At 35.7% G+C, this 17,540-nt stretch overlaps 1 protein-coding gene across 2 annotated transcripts in view; it reads right to left on the reverse strand.

Moving 5' to 3' along the window:
• Positions 1 to 17,048, reverse strand: part of LOC107693681 (serine/threonine-protein phosphatase 2B catalytic subunit alpha isoform-like) — a 58,835-nt gene extending 41,787 nt beyond the window's left edge. For both annotated transcript variants that reach the window (XM_016493157.1, XM_016493149.1), the window contains exon 1: positions 16,651 to 17,048. In XM_016493157.1, the coding sequence (XP_016348643.1) occupies positions 16,651 to 16,705 (55 nt within the window). In that variant the 5' untranslated portion in view covers positions 16,706 to 17,048. The remainder of the gene's footprint in view (positions 1 to 16,650) is intronic.
• Positions 17,049 to 17,540: the final 492 nt, after the last annotated feature.

Consider the following 17,540-nt stretch of genomic DNA (forward strand, 5'->3'; position numbering starts at 1 on the left):
AGTGAGCTGTCATCAGTCCGCCATTGTTTCACCGCCGGATCAGATTTAGATAAGAATGACTCCTAAGCGATTGAGGTGTTCTGTTGTTGGATGTAATAATGAACATAGCAGTCGTCATTTACTCCCAACATCTGAGCCGCTGAAGACGCAGTTGATTACATTTGTTTTTGAAGGGAATGCACCCCCAATCTACCTAAATGCGTCTATGTTCGCACGAATCATTCGTGATCCAGCTTCACCTACAGAAGAAGTGAGTATAATGTTTTGTAATGAATCTTTGCAAATCGCCTTTCCTAATAATGTGCTAATTAGCAAGTTTCACAAGGAAATCTGTAAGAAATGCATCGATCCGTAGGTAAAATAACTGACGAAAACGTACTGTTATTTTCATCACAAACAAAATTTGCACTGCAAAAAGCAGCAATTATACCTTTTAACACTGACACTGACACTGTAACAGTCTGTCACAGGCAATTCTAGTTGCATTTTTCATCAATTCATTTCTTTAATTAATCAGTTGATACAATGCACTTATTGTGTACATGATTTTACATTGTACTTATATTTAAAAAAATACCTGCATGTACTTACATCTGTAATTCATTTATGTAATTAAATTTATAATTACACTGTTGACCAATCCCTTACACCTTAAACCACCCTTAAACCTACCCATACCACCAAACCTGTCCCTAACCTTACCCGTATCCCACCTTAATAGCAGCAAAAGTGTTTTGCAATACAATATGAACACAATAAGTACATTGTAAGTACATAGTACTGACGTAAGTGTTAAGGCAACCTAATATAAAGTGGGATCCAGTAATTAAATTGACATACTTTAAAGTAAATTTGCTGAGGGCCCCTAGTGGGACCCTGCCCCCTGGTTGAGAAACACTATTGTAGAGGAATATATATGCGCATACAAAATAACATATAGATGCTTATTTCTGAAACTGTTTACTTCACTAATGCTAATGCTATCCAGTTTATCATGAGCTAAAATAAACCAATTTCTAGTTTGGTATTGATTTAGGGCCCCTTGGCTATTTGATGGGTCTGGAGGAGAGTAAATAAAACAAAAAATGAGAAAGCACTCAGATTTATGGTTTTTGCTTCTCAATGTGAAGAAGCAAATGTGTGTGAACAGTGACAGCATTTCAACAAGTTTTTGGCACTTTTCTGACTCAGTGCGAGAGTCCACCAAAAGACGTCACGGCACAGTCAGACGAAGAGAGCGAGCGAGAGAGAGAAAGACAGACAGACAACACAGAACATAATGCCTCTTCCACAAGAACATAATGTCCCTATTTGTCCCCATCGTCGCCTTCTCCCAGTACTCTAGAGGGCTGAGATGCACTCGCACAGCATCCTGAAAGACAGAAAGATGACGAGATAGACAAGCACTTTGTGTAAATACGAACAATAATGAGATGCTCCAGAGCACAACATGTGGCCTATCGGAGTGAGAAGAAACTTAATAGGAAGAATAGACCAGAGAGAAACAGGAGAACGTGTGAAATGCCTGATGAACAACAGTCTCAGTAGGGAGGAATGGAGAGCAAATGAATAGAGAGAGAGAGAACGGTTCAAGGGTGAGATGGAAAACAGCAGCTTGGCTCTTCACAAGATGTTGGACTGTGGTGCATGTTGCTGAGCAACAGCCGGTGACTACTGAAGTGTGGCCAGTTCAGACACAGTATACACTGTGATTTGGGATTAAATCTCCAATGTGCAGGTCTGCAGCAGCTCTGTCTTTCTCTACACACACCACAAACACTCTGAAATATTCTATTCTGCAGCTAATAAGCAGTAAACTATACTGTATGCTTCAGCTAAAGAAAAAAAGGCAAGGCAAGCAGAAAGGAGAACTGCTCTTAATGAATGTACCCCAGGGGTGTATAATTTACACATATTTACATATAAATAAAACAAGGTACACCTAGCATACTCATATAGAAGAGCATGTACAAAAATGAATCAAGAAGGAGCTGCAAACAGCAAAATTAGATATAGCTTGAACTAATTATGATAAAATGCACACTGCATTTTAGTATCACTGAGATACTATTATAATTTTTGAATGTTTGTCTTTATATATGTCTATATAGTTTTTATTCATTTTGATTTCAGCTTTAGTTTTTAGTTGAACTAAATGAAAATGAGAAATGTTGCCATGGCAACTAGCAGAAATGATTTATTTTATTTCAGCTAACATTTATGTCATGTAACACATACGTTTCTTTATGGTTTAAGTTAAGTGTAATAACCCTGGCACAATGCAAATTCAGATTATGCAGACATACACAATTCCTTGATCACTGATTCTAAAATAAGCACCTGTCATTTTTTTCTTCTCTGTTTGCTTAATACATGTAAGATATAAGCTCTGTTCCAAAACCTAGCGAAGGGCTTTGTTGTCTACGGGGCATCCTAATCGCATAAGTGCTCTACATAGTCAGCAACTAAACCACTAAAACACTGGCACATGAAGTCACAATGGATTTTAATAGAGTGTGATGTTAGCATGTTGGTAATGATATGATTCTTTAAAAATAATGAAATACATAGGACAATTCAGCATACACAGCCCATTTTTAATTAGTAACATATATATATATATATATATATATATTACTAAATAATTTACAAAGCTTCATGGGATTGTTATTCTTTCCTTCACTGAAGCTGTTTGCTTCAAATCAGTTTGTTATGAGTTTGTAATGTTGTGCTTTACCTTTTAGACGGCTGGTTTGGCTCATGGCTTATAACTCTGTAATGAAGGCTTTTTTACAATCTCTATGGGAAAAATACTTCCAGAACTAAGGCTGCTAAAAAGTAGGTGGCCACTATTGCACTCTATAGAACTGTTATAAAGCTGTATATAGAACTAAAAAAAAGCTTAAACCTTAAAGGGATAGTTTACACAGAAATGTCAAAAATTCTGTAATTAATTACTCAACCTCACGTCGTTCCAAAGCCGTAAGACCTTCGTTCATCTTCGGAACACAAATTAAGATATTTTTGATGAAATCCGAGAGCTTTCTGACCCTGCATGGACAGCAATGTAACTACTACGTTCAAGGCCCAGAAAGGTAGTAAGGAGGACATCGTTAAAATAGTCCATGTGACATCAGTGGTTCAACCGTAATGTTATGAAGCTACTAGAATACTTTTTGTGCTCAAAGAAAACAAAAATAACAACTTTATTCAACAATTTATTTTCTTTTTTCACTGAGTCACAGTGCGTTGTGGGATTTTAAACTACGCGAAAGATACAAACAAAGCTATTTTTACGCTCAAAATTGCACAGGATATGTGGTGCCTTAAAGGCTGTCTAGTTAGGCACTAGGCAGCTCAGCATGTTTTGAAACAGACATGCAGAAGTAACCTTGTCTAGTCCTTTATTTTCTCACAATGTCATTCAAGCTTCACTTTCATTAGAAGGGAAATCTTGTCTGTGTATCTCCCTCCGTGACTCTACATTCCTCTATAGATAAGTCTATTGTGGTTTCGCTTCATCTTACGTTCATCTTAACAAGAACTGTTACGGTTGCCTGTCTTCATGACTGTCTCACATTGTGCAATCGACGGCTCTATTACACCAAACAGGTTCTCTCTTCCTCTCTCTCTCTCCTCATTTGCTCCTGTGGGAAAGCTCTGGATGCCTGTGACTGACAGTAAACCTTTAGCTGAAACCTGAAGGATGTAAACACATAACATCCCTCCTGTGTGTTAGACCATAATATGGGAATAACCCCTACTTGTGTGTTGCAGAAAATGCACAACCGTTACGGTTGTCTCTCTTACACAGTTCAAGCATTACCAACAAGCACACCTGGCAGCGTAACAGTGTCTATGCCTGTCAATGTCCTCATCATGTTAACAGAAGAGCTTCAGCCTTAGGCCGAGACCACAAACAACTGTGCTAATGCTACCAGAGATGACGCGTCAAATACATGCCGAATTGTCACTGCATGCAACTAATGCGTGACTATTTAAATAACTCACTGACCCAGAATCATTTAAAAGAATTTGCATATGCTGACAGAACAAGCCTCATAATATGGACCAAAACCATAAAAATTACTGTGTATGTGTACACACACACACACACACACACACACACTGAATATAATGAGCATAAAGTACAGGGAAAGTCAAATTCTACATAGACAGCAAAAGCATGACATTGTATTTTCAGTATTCAAGTATGTCAAAGAGTTAACATTTAGATTTATTTAAAATAATTAGATTTTGGTATTCTCTGCGTAACCTTGATGAAAGGGGACATGCACATGTTAATATGACATTTAAAAATCTAAACAGTCCCATATGTCCAAATATATATATTTTTGTGACAAAAATATATATTAGATATATGCCAAATATATGTTGTAAACAGTGAAGCTCAATGAAATATATTACTGAAATAGAATATAGTATTTTTTTTAACATCGAAAAGTATGTTCTTTGCTGAATTTTATTCAAACGTGTTAAATTTATACCTGTTATAGATAACAAATTAAATTTTTCAAACATTTTTGTATATTTTGAAATACATTTAAAAATACATTTGAAAATACTTTTTTTGCTGTATGGGGTTTTAAACACTCTCAAATAATGTGATTAAATTCTGTATATTCACATATTTGGAACTCAAATAGATGCTATATTTAGTAAGGTAGCATAACATCCTTTGCAGAGAATGCAATCCCAAAATGCACTGCAACAAGCTAAGATGGTGGACAAAAAAGTACTAAATACTGAAAAGCGTCAATAAAATAGTTCCATACATGTTGTGTGCTATGTATTTTTATGCTTATTAGGGTACTAGGTTAGCAACATGCTAACATCAAACTGTACTGAAATCAACTGATGTATTGCATTAAATCAGTTATGACCTTTTATGTATGAAGTCGTTTATGTGGCACTAAGGCAGCTAAGCAGATTTTGTAATTGAGTTTGTGTTTATGAGTTACAATAAAACTGAATGACAGATCTTTTCTTCTGTATTTTGCAGCATATTCGAATGTAGCAAATTATCAGAAAACAAAAACAGTGCATTCGAATAGGTGTACTTCCATACTATATACTGTAGCAGGCAAAAACACTTTATTGGGGCCACGAATGAGGATTTACGAATGGCACTGAAGCAATGCAACTGACACTGGTAGGACAGCAATAACATGGCAGATGTACGTCCAAATTTCAATCATACTACTCATATTCATCCTGTATCATACTACTTTTTTATACAGTCATGCAGTAAGTACATTTTCAAACCAAATGTAGTACCTACTCAATCTCCTGGTGAACTGAGAGCTTTCATTATTCATTTTGCTCATGACTCTGTTACAATCATTTATGACTTTATTTAGTCAAATTATTCACTTTTCACCATTACCTATTGTCCACGTTTTGGCCTAATATAATGTACACTACAGGCTAACAATGTATCTGTCACCAGCGCACGACAAGCCGCTAACGTCGCACAGCGGATCTTTTATCAGTGTACCATTTTAGGTGTTTCAGAGGTGGTGGAAAGCTGTGGAGCTTGTTAAAAAGAACAGAGAGAAGTGGACATGTTGACAGGACATTATTAATAACTGAAGAAACTGGATTACATAACAGCCTCCACAGTGTCTACCACATTAACTCTAGCGGGATCAACCGCACAGCGTGAAGCAGCACAGCTAGGAATCACTTTGGACTAGCGATTCAGACTATCGCCCTCCAGTCCAGGCGCCATTGTGTCCAACTTCTGGTGTTGTTTGGATTACAAAAAAATAATACTTATGACTAAACAGATCTGGCAACCAGAATTGGGAGCACTTGTTTCATGAGACTCGACTCAAAACATGAGCACCGCTTGTGTCGAAATGTGTCAGTGGTTCCCGCAACATGCACAAACCCAGAATGTGCCGAGCCCTTACGTGTTTATGGGCTGTGGCAGTGTGGCAGCTTGCCGGCCTGAGCACAACCCATGCATGAAAAGCCAATATGCTGGAGAAGGGAGAGATGAAAGAGATGGAGTTAGTGTGGCTGCCCGGCCCTGCTGACTGGTATTAGAATGGGGGGCAGGGGAATACAGTGTATAACCAATCAACACAGTGCTACCCTTCACTCTGAAACATGCAGCGCATATACTTATTTGCTGGCAAACCATCAAAATAAAGGCTCTGTGGTTCAATGTTTGAAAATGAACATATAAATATTAGTATTGTAATTTTACAGTGTAATATAAAAGAAAATGTACACTGTAAAAAATTACAGTGAATTTAACGGTAAGACTGTAAAAAATGCTACAGTAAAAACCTGTTAAATGGTTAACGGTAAATTCCCCTACTATATACGGTGAAAAACTGTATTGGACATTACATGTATTGGACATTAATTTTACGGTAGTATACCGTTTTTGGAAGTGAAAAAGACCGTATAATTTACAGTGAATAACCGTAAATTGACATTCCCAGAATTCCATGTTACATTTCAAATTTTATGTTTTTTTGTAGAAATAACTATGTTTCTTCTTAGTTTTTTCTTATCAGTTTTGTATATTAGGGTTGTGTGTTACACCTAATGTTGTTAAATGAATGTTTATTGCATTATTTCAGTTTCATGTGTGTTACCATGATGGTGTTTAGGTGTTTGTGTGAATGACACTGTGCACCTTCTATATATGTTATTATTTAAAAGCTGCTTGTGATGGGCTTTGGTTCATCATGTGACTTTCTCATCACCACCTGCATTTGGTGGTTATCAGTGTATTACAAAGGTACAAAACAGATTTCAGTACTTTAATAGGTTGGTATATTAACATTATATCAGTTAATGAAATTACGGTATTTAACTGTAAATTTAAGTTAAAACCGTAAAACCTAAAACGTTGCTACCGTATTTTTTACAGTAATATTCCGGCAACCACAGCTGCCGTTTTTTTACCGTAAATTTTACGGATTTTTTTTACAGTGTATTTTTCTGTATTAGTGTAATAAAAATAATAAAAACTGCAATACATTTTAAAACTTTTTTAATCATTTAAAACGTGCTGCGACTTTGCAAATTCCAAAGCGACTTAAATAATTCAATTAATGCCAAGCACGCACATATTTGGATTTGTGTCGAATGAAAGTTTAATTCAATCCGAGTTGTTTTCTCTCAATAATGTTATTTTGACCTGGACTTATTTTCTCGAAAATACTGTGAATGCTTGTTTGTTTATTTTAATAAAGCATTATTGCAATATATTCCTTATTTTGTTTATTTGTATTTAATAATAATCACAATAAAAAAATCTTTTTTTTCATATTTTTATTTTCTAAACATTCACTATACATTTCTATACATTCCCTACAAAATCCCTCTGATCATTCTAGAAAAATTAATTCTTTCCAAATATAGCTTTTATATGGAAGCTGTTTCCGCCACTGGATAAAAAATAAAAAAGTTAATTGCGACTCACATCTCGCAATTCTGACTTTTTTTTTGTTGCAATTGCGAGTTTATATCCCACTATTCAGACTTTATAACTCAACTCAATTGCGAGTTTATGCAATTCTCCGAAAAAAAATGTCAGAATTGCGAGTTTACATCAGGCAATTGTGAGAAAAAAAAAATCTGAATTGTGAGATGTAAACTCGCAATTGTGAAAAAAAAAGTCTAAATTGTGAGATAAAAACTCGCAATTATCTTTTTTATTTTTTATTCAGTGGCAGAAACGGGCTTCCATGCTTTTATATATTTATATATAATACTTCATACTTTTATACAAATTTCATATAGCAGACAGTATGATTGAGCAAAAAAAACAATTATAGCAATGTCAATTTTTTCAATATCATCCAATGTCCAATATATATATATATATATATAGGTTGGGTGACAAATTACAAGAAACTATGAGAAGAAGAGGAGGGAACTTGGCATGACGCAAGCCAGGTTCAAACAATGCGACATGATATGACTGTCACAACTTAATAGAGCAGACCAGGGCTTTTGTAATTAACTGTCAAAGGTGAACCAATATACCCTAAGAAATATTCACTGAAAGCAAACAGTGTGACAACTAGCCCCAGTCTTCCCTATGTCGAAGCATGTATGCTAATTGCTAGGCCACAGCCCTGTCTAGAACATTAAGAGATTGATTCAACAACATAAAGAGATATAGTTCACCCCAAAATGAAAATACTGTAATCATTTCCTCACGCTCAAGTTGTTTCAAACCTGTTTGAGTTTTTGAGCACAAAAGAAGATATTTTGAAGAATGTTGGTAACCAAACAGTTGACGGTAGCCATTGACTTCCATAGTATGGGGGAAAAAATACAATGGAAGTCAATGGCTACCATCAACTGCTTTGGTTACCAACATTCAAATTATCTTATTTTTTTGCTCATCAGAACTAAGAAACTCATACAGACACAACTTGAGGGTGAGTAAATGATGACAGAATTTCCATTTTTGGGTTACTTTTATACTTTGAAAAGAAATCATATGAAAATATAATTAGCAAAAGTAATTTATAAAACATAAAAAATACTTACATATTACATATATAAGTACTTATTATTATTATTTATTAATTACTTTTGCTATTATTTAAATTATATTTTTATAAGACTTATTTTTAAATTCTGTATTTAAAAGAACATATTTCAACCATGTATTCTTTTTCTGGTTCAGTACAAAGACAATTAACATCATAACCATATGTAACAGACTGTGCAGCAGCGACTTGGGAAACATGATCAAAAGCTAATATCTTATTGGCCAATAAAAAAAAAAAAGCTTTAGATTTGTCGGCAGATTGATATTCACACCCGGATATTCACAGGCCCATAGAAACCTAGTGTTTTTATTCAACATTTGTCCTCTGACTGAATATTTGCAGGGAATATTCACACTGGTGTGAATAGGCCTTGAGATTGTTCATCCTCTCTTTCATCTTTTCTTCTTCGTTCCCTCATCTCCCTCATCTCCCTCCATCTCATCAGCAGACCTCGGGGAAGTGTTGTTATGTAAGAGAGCCATGTGAATTGAAACAGTGCTGCAAACCAATGCTTAAATAATTCACCCACACTACTATATAAAGCCTGCATGTACATATCAGACAAGCGGATCCCCAGCATCCATCTCGCTCCCCTCAATCCTGTCAGTAATTACTCCACCTTACCATCTACCCTCGTGCACCTGCCCCCTACCACTGCCTCTGAATGGACTCCTTCATCTACCTAACAGATTATGCTCATATTTTGCTTTAAGCTTATTGCTCAAACAACAGTTCTGGACGATCACTCAGTGAATAGCCCAAGGGATCACACTAATTCAAAGGGAAAACACAGGCTTATTAACTCATTAAAAATGTATGTGATGAATATGGGAAACTGCAACAGCGTGGCCAGAGAAGGCTCATGCTGAGCTATTTGTAACAACCGATAAAGAAAGCAAAGCTTAAATGACAGAGCATTTGTTTGAAACCATTTACCATTTGTTTGGGTGGATTTAATAAATACAAGCAGTTTCTGTTTTACTGAAAATGTAAAAAGATTCCATTACTTTTGAAGATTAGGGAACACTGACACTAAATATTGACACTTTGAGATATAGAGAAGAGTGGAAACTCAAATCAAGTAACAAGATTTATGATTTTCATTAACATAGCCACTCTGTTGGAACTGTGATTTAAGAACTAGCCTAACCAACCAGCATTTAGCCAAGGGGTAATCAGTTTTACTTTTCGAATTCAAGTTGTCTATGTTTTAATGTAACTGACTAAATAAGACCAGTATTAAAGAAAAATTAGATCAGCTGGTAAGACTAGTCTAAGCAGTTTATGCAACCGACCAGAAAACACCATAGCAACTGCAGAGCAAATACTCTAAACCAATTTAAGAACATCTTAGCAACTGCAATGCCATTGCAAGCACCCACAACACCTGAGCATAATAGCAATGATTATTAAAATTCTGGCTAATACACTATAAGATGAAAAATATTTGCATGTTATGACCGATAACCGATACAAGAACGATATTAAAAAACAATACAAGTTTGTCAAAATAAATGAATAACAAAACTCTAAAAACTAAAACCAATCATTTTGAATGCTACAAATTAAAGCATCACCTTTTTAGATAACACTTTACAATAGCCTTCCTTAGTTAATGCATTAACTAGCAGCATTAACTAGCAATGAACATTTGTTACGGTATTTATAAATCTTTGTTAATGTTAGTTAACAAAACATCTGTTTTTTGTTACTCAGGTTTATTAAATAATATTAACAGATACAAGTTTTGATTTTAAAAATGTATTAGGACATGTTGAAATTAGCATTAACTATGATTAATGTTTCAGAAAACTTTTGGTTACACTTTATTTTTAGGCGTCCTTGTTACAGTGTAATTATATATTTAAGTACTGAGTAATATTAATTAACTAAATGTACTTACTATATGGTTGGGGCTAGGATTAGGGGTTGGTTTATTGTTATTATAGTATTTATAATTATAATTTATTGTTATTATAATAGTAAATACATGTAACATGTGTAACAAGGACACCTTAAAATAAAGTGTTAGCAATTTTTTCATTGTTAGTTCATGTTAAATAATGTAGTTAACTAAGGTTAACCAAGGAAGTTTGTTGTGAAGTGTTACCCATTTTAATATACGGCACAAAAATTGATTTATTACGAGATTTGGTACATTTAGTAAATTATTACTGCATTAAAGATTAGCTTTAAGTGATGGCAATGGTGGTCTAAATTTAAAAGTAGAGGAAATGTATGCACAATGAAATATCCAATATTGCTGAATACCAATCAATTAAATATCGGCCAATAACTGATATGGTACTGATTTATAGCACATCTTCAGTGAGTTTCTTTCAAGCACCACCAACTTTTTTTTCTCAGAAAATGAAACAAACCAATTTGTTATTTTAGTTTGCCACACAATGACAAGCAAACAACAGCACATCTTACTTGACAACATTCCTTACTAGTTTGTAAGTATGACAATGCCAGGTCAACAGCATTGCAATTTGCAACAACACTAATTGTAGTAATCTTCATGTGTCCTAATCAGAACATGACCCAGAGAACCATCACCGCTAGGTGACTCACCTTTCCAAGTGTCCTGTTTATATCCTGACAATACCTCTTGAGCCCCTTGTGGCTCGCCAAGCCCCATCAGAACTAACACAGTTAATGCCCTAGAATTGGGCTCAGTAAAGTAGGCCGTTCTAAGCCTGGCATGAAGGCACCCCAGAGCAGTGAGTGGGCTAGTGGCATCTACACACCAGAATTCAGCGGCTGATGCAAAACTTGACCTTCCTCCTCTGGGCTTTAAAACCAGGCACTGATTGACATGTTGTATTTTTAAAGAGCACTAACTGCACTAAACTATCACTTTACCTATCATATCCTCCCCAGAAACACCTATGTAAACATCTATGTCAATGTTTAGTATATCGGCAAACTACTGTACCAGATTATATGTATTAATTTGTTCAAAATGCGCTCAGTTGACTCACTCACTCTCAGTAGACGTTCATATAGAGACCTGCTGTGTAGTCAGTTGTGTTAGGCTGTGTAACTGTGCAATGATAGTATCACTGTAACAGTATTTTGAAATACTAATAAATACAGTAATATCGCAACTGCAGTTGTGTGCCCTTTTGACACATTTGTATATAAACCAACAATAACAAAGTGCAGAAAAATGCCTTGTGTCATCAATATACAGTATAAGTGAACTGCATTCAGTTTGGTTTGCTTTAGAGGAGTCTGGGTTTGTTTGGAGTGTTCACAAAATTTTGTCCTGAGTCCCCTAAAGTGGCCAATTTCTTGACATGTCACAGATTTTTGCATGAAACACAAACACATCAACATGCTGGATGGCAGGACCACACATGTAAATATATATACTCCTCATGCTGTTTGTTTTAATATATTATTAATTAATTGTTTTTGTAGATATCATTGAATATTATTCATCAAATATATTTATTATATGTGACCCTAGACCACAAAACCAGTCATAAGGGTCAATTTTATGAAATGAGCTTTCCATTGATGTAAGGTTTGTTAGGATTGGATAATATTTGGCCGAGATACAACTATTTGAAAATCTGGAATCTGAGAGTGCACGGTAGGAAATGTACAAAATATCTTTATGGAACATGATCTTTACTTAATATCCTAATGATTTTTTGCATAAAAGAAAAATCGATAATTTTGACCCATACAATGTATTGTTGGCTATTGCTTTTCGATTCCGCCTATCGATTGCTATGCCCTTTTTTTTTTCTTCATCTGTGAGGACTGGAACTAGTGATCTGCCAGGACCTTGCTCGCTAATCTAAGCGCTCCAAAGTTTGGCTACATTTGCGATAAGAAAACAAAAAAGCTAAGTATAATATCTGTGATAGCTAAACATGTTGCAAGAGAGGTGTCACCACCAACATGACAAAGCACTTTAATTTAATAGATCGTTAAAGATCGCGAACACGATTCAAACACCAATGTGATTCTATTCCTAAATTACAATGATTCATCTGTTTCATTCCTCAACCTTTGACGTGTGCGATCAATGTTGCGATCACTTGTTGGTTCGTCCGTGCAGCGTACGATCACACCAGTGTGATTTTAACATTTAAATCTGCATTCGCGCTGCCGCTGACCTAAAGAGAGCAGCTGTCATCTGTCATGAATGAAACAGCTTCACAGTCTTTTCATTATTTCTGTTACAAACATTCAAATCACAGAAGTACTGGGATAAAAGTTTATATTTCAGATATGTACGGTAGCGATTAAAATAGAGTAAGTCACCTTTTGAAAGTAATTTGACACTTCAAATGAAGATTTATTGATTACATTATTACATCAGTAGGTGGCGAAAAGGGGCTGTTAAAATGTATTTGTCATTGAATCATACAAGAGATTCGTTCAAGAACGCTGATTCATCCAGTAATGAAACAAGTACATCTTGAGTGAGTCATTGAATCATTTATTCATAAATTACATGTGATTTTGTTTAGTTGTCTAATGTGTTTTCTTCAGAATCATGAGAGAACCACAACTTCCATTGGGAAAAAAGAAGAAGAAGAAGAAGAAGAAGAAGAAGAAGAAGAAGAAAAAAGACTCAATTTATCCAGAATCATGCAGTTCTATTTTGCACACAAACAGCTCTTAAAGAGTCCAGTTTTTATGTAGCCTGTTGATTTTTGTTCATGGTATTCAGCTCCAATAAATGGTTTGCAAAAAAGAGACACAGGATAAATGATTGATATCATTATTTAATCACATTGGAATCTAAACTGGAAATCGAAAATAATCTGAATCGATAAGCAGAATCGGAATCGGAATCGATAAAATTCAAACGATACCCAACCCTACTTAAGATTGGTTTTGGTTTTGTGGTCCAGGGTCACATATTATATAAATATATAAATGTTATATAAAAATATGATAATAATATTACAGACTTATTTTTAGTTTAGTTTAGGTGAAGCAATGTCTCCTTTCTGTTTTTAGCAAAAAAGTAAGACTCGAAATGGATTGCATTGCAATTATTAATCAGAACTATATTATTATTATAAAGCAATTGCTGTGTGTAAATAATGCAGTCCTTATGAATATTTTTATTATATATAAAAAACAATAACAATTTATTATATTAATTTATTATATTAACAACATAAATATATTATATTTGTTGTAGTCATTCAAGAAAATTTAATTTTGTTTTATATTTTAAGATTATTTGTTTGTGTTTTGTTTCAGTTTAATCTGTTTTAATTATGAAAGAAGTTTGTGTAATTTTGTAATCGTCATAAAGGGTGTGGTAATGAATTGAACGGCAATACGCGGGAAGAAATGGAGTGGGTCAGACACAGTTTTTGACCACTTCATACGTTTTTGTATGTGGAAAATCCCTTTATTGAATTTTAATTAATGTATATTATTATAATTATACGAAGATAATAATAATAATAGTAGTTACAATTGTACAGAATACAACCACAGAATAGCCACAACATTGAGCTATAAGAAAGACACGAATGAAGCATCACGACATCCCTAGTCTGTTCATTTCACCATTGCAAATCTGTGAATGATTTTCTGCCTTCATACCAGGATCATTAAGACAGATTCATATGCAAGCTGGAAACGAGTATGAGAATGTTAACAGTGTGGCTACAATATAATTATTTCGCATACAAAGAGTGATGCTCAGTACAGCTCCCATGAGACGAGGCGATAAACCAGCATATCAAAACACTAAATGGAAAGCGCCATAAAATCCATTATGCCAGTGCAGGAATGAAAGGCCTAACTCTAGTTGCACTTAGTAAATGAGACTCTGCAAATGATACACCATGCAGTGTTTTATGAAATCCTGCTTTGCTGCTGTGGGGATTCTATGCAGAGACAAATTCTTTGTTTGTCTCCTGCATTTGGCGCTGCACACTGCTAAAGATGAATGCTTAGCTAACCTCATCACTGGGATTTTAGATGTGGTTATTTATTGATGCATTTTGTTGATGATAAAAGCCCTCAATTATACATAAGGGGGGAGAGGAGACAGAGGTAGTTCAGAGAATGGCATTACGGGCCAAATCTGCCAGATCTAAAGTACCTCTATGAGGTAGCCGGTGCGTTGGAGGGGGGTCACTACTGTGACTCATTACGTGTGGCAGTGACTAATGCAACCTTAACTTTTAGAGAGGTCAGATGACTTATATCAAAGCCTGAGTTATAATGGGCCTTGTCATAAGATTCAGCATTCAAAGGCAGATACAAATCAAATGTTCTGCCAAAAAATGCGAATGTCAACAAATCAGGGCTGAAATGATCCTCAGGTGCGATTATGCACAACATTAATGCCATAAATCAGCCTAACATCTGCTTTTTATGATAATCATGTGGGATTTAAACAGTAAATGACAGATTTTTCATTTTTGGGTGAACTACGTCTTTGACACAAAGGGTGTTTTAAATGCTAATACTATTTATTGAATCAACACAGTAGAAAACACATTTAAATGCGGCCACATTAGCATGCAAATTGAGATTTCCTGGAAATTGTTTCAAAAGTTCACAAGCCCACAGATTTTTGCCATTCAAATCAATCAGCTAGGCTGAAGTGTTAATTTGTGTAAAAAACAAGAAAAAGATTAACATTGGGGGTTTACTGTTTTTTTTAAGGAGGCTGAATACCTACAGAGTCTGCAATTCATACACATATCTACAAGAATATACTGCATCTGTTGTTATTATCACAAATTATACATCGCTGGACCAAAAAGACAAAAGTAGCAACCCTGAGAGGAGAAGGGAGAATCTATGAAAGTGCAAATGTGAAAACGTGACCCATTAGCTGCCATCAAAGAGTCAGAATGCATCAATGAAAGCCAACAGCTCAAAAATTGAACTAATTTAAAATAAATTATGTTTCTATTAAAATGCTGACGCTGTTTCCTCTTTGTTACCTTCAAGGTACACTAAGTAAATTGTTGTTTACATTTATCTGCTCCAATTCATCCAAATTATACTAGTAGTTCTGGACTGTATATACTGACACCTATTGGCCTGGATGCATTAAATTTGCTCACTCACTGCTGACACCACTGAATCTGTTTGTGCATGGTTTGTTCTGTTTTTCCATGTTTCTCTATATTTCCTATTTTGTGACTTAGGTTGTCATTTTGTTTTTATTTTCTCATTCATCTGGTGGGTCACACACCTGTTGATCCACACCATGGCACTGTTTTTATGCTGTGTCGGTGGTTATTAGAATGTACGTTTATATTTATGCTTTGTAAAGCATCCTGGCAAAAATATGATTTTATCAGTAACACGATCAATTGTAGCAAACGGCTGGTCACGTGATCCAAACATAGCAGCGCCCAAGAAGGTGCGACCCGCTCTATGTAGAATAAAAACAGCTTTTTGTTATAATAATACTGATATGACTATTGACACCTCATGAGTGTGTATGTATTATTTCAATACTATTTCACTATGAAAGTGCTATTAATGTTAAACCGTTTTTTAAGCAAAAAAAAAAAAAGAAAAGAAAAAAGACCTAGTTCACCTTCAATTAACCTAAGCCTAGTTTCTATATAAGACCAAGACGCTTATATTCAGTCTCAGTGATCTATGTTTTTATGTTCCTACATGTGAATATTAATGTGCGCTACGTGACCAGTAAATGTGCGAAAATCAATCAGACGCAACGGGGGCGTGACAGTTTCCATCTCGAATGATTTACGTTCAGACTGGAGGCTTCCCTCGAGAAAGCAAACAGCTAAACATGAACTGAAACCCCTATTGCATGATTGTCTCTGAAGAATACAGGAAGGGCTGCGTGATGCCACCTAAATCCTGCTGCATCATCGCCTCCACTGGATCTGCCTTGTTTAACACATCTCCCTCTGCCTGCCCGTGACTCGGTTACCATCAGTCCATAGCAGAGAAAATCATCGCTATCTCAAATACGTTCAGTCCTAAAGATGAACTGACCACATTAATAAACGCAATCGATACGTCTTAATTAGCTGTGGCAATCTTTTAACAATTATTGCGTAAATAATGGCACAAAATAAAGATGCAGGTAGAAGAGAGGGAGGAAATGTAGACTTACATTTCACTACCCGATCGGTGGAGTTCAAGACCATGTCAGCGTTGGACATCTTCATGGGCAGTGGATCTCTCCAGGCGAATGTGTTTGTCCCTCCTCGCAGAAGAAGCGCTTTATTCTCGGCGTGTTTTCGCAGTGGCGAGATGCGGTTGGTGCAGTGGCATCACTCGGATGCGTCTCCTCCGTGTCTCACCGCCGGATGCTGCTGCTGCTGCCTATAGAGAGGGTGGAGGAGGACGATGCTGCTGCTGCTGCTGCTGCTGAGACTGAGACTGTCGTGAGGGGGAGGATGGAGCTGATGGGGTGGGGGCGGTGGAGAAAAGGGAGAGAGAGCGCGCGCGCTCGGGAGATCTTTTCAGCGCGTTGCACCACCCCGACATGGCGAAGCGGGGAACTCCCACGCACCCGTGTGAAGGGCCTGGTGATGCTGCCATCAGGTGGAGGTAAAGGGCTTTCCCGAAAACACGCCGCTCGCTCATGGCCATGACTGATAATCAAGTTGAAATGCCACTCAGGTCTGTAAGAATGTATCACGCTTGTGGCATCTTCGCCCTGCCAGATTCTTAAACGGGAGTTATGAATATTTATGATCTCAATAATGACACTTTAATAAAAACGGAGAATTTGGAATTAGCCAAAATCTTCATCAAAAAGCCATTGAACAAATGTGCAGAATAGTTTACAGTAGGCTAGTTACAATGGCTGTATAAATATGGTATCTTTAAATAAGTCTTTAAACATAAGTTTAAACAATTTTTTTTATTGTATGTCATTACTAAAACTATTTATTTAGTGTAAGCCTATTGCCTGTATGCGCAAAGTAAATAATTCATGTAGCTTAATTTTCCTTTGAAAAATAAAGTAAGGGATTACTCTTCATTTTCTGTAATTTA

This window comes from Sinocyclocheilus anshuiensis, unplaced genomic scaffold (genome assembly GCF_001515605.1).
Source record: "Sinocyclocheilus anshuiensis isolate Anshui unplaced genomic scaffold, SAMN03320099.WGS_v1.1 scaffold817, whole genome shotgun sequence".
Classification (NCBI taxonomy): Eukaryota; Metazoa; Chordata; class Actinopteri; order Cypriniformes; family Cyprinidae; genus Sinocyclocheilus; species Sinocyclocheilus anshuiensis.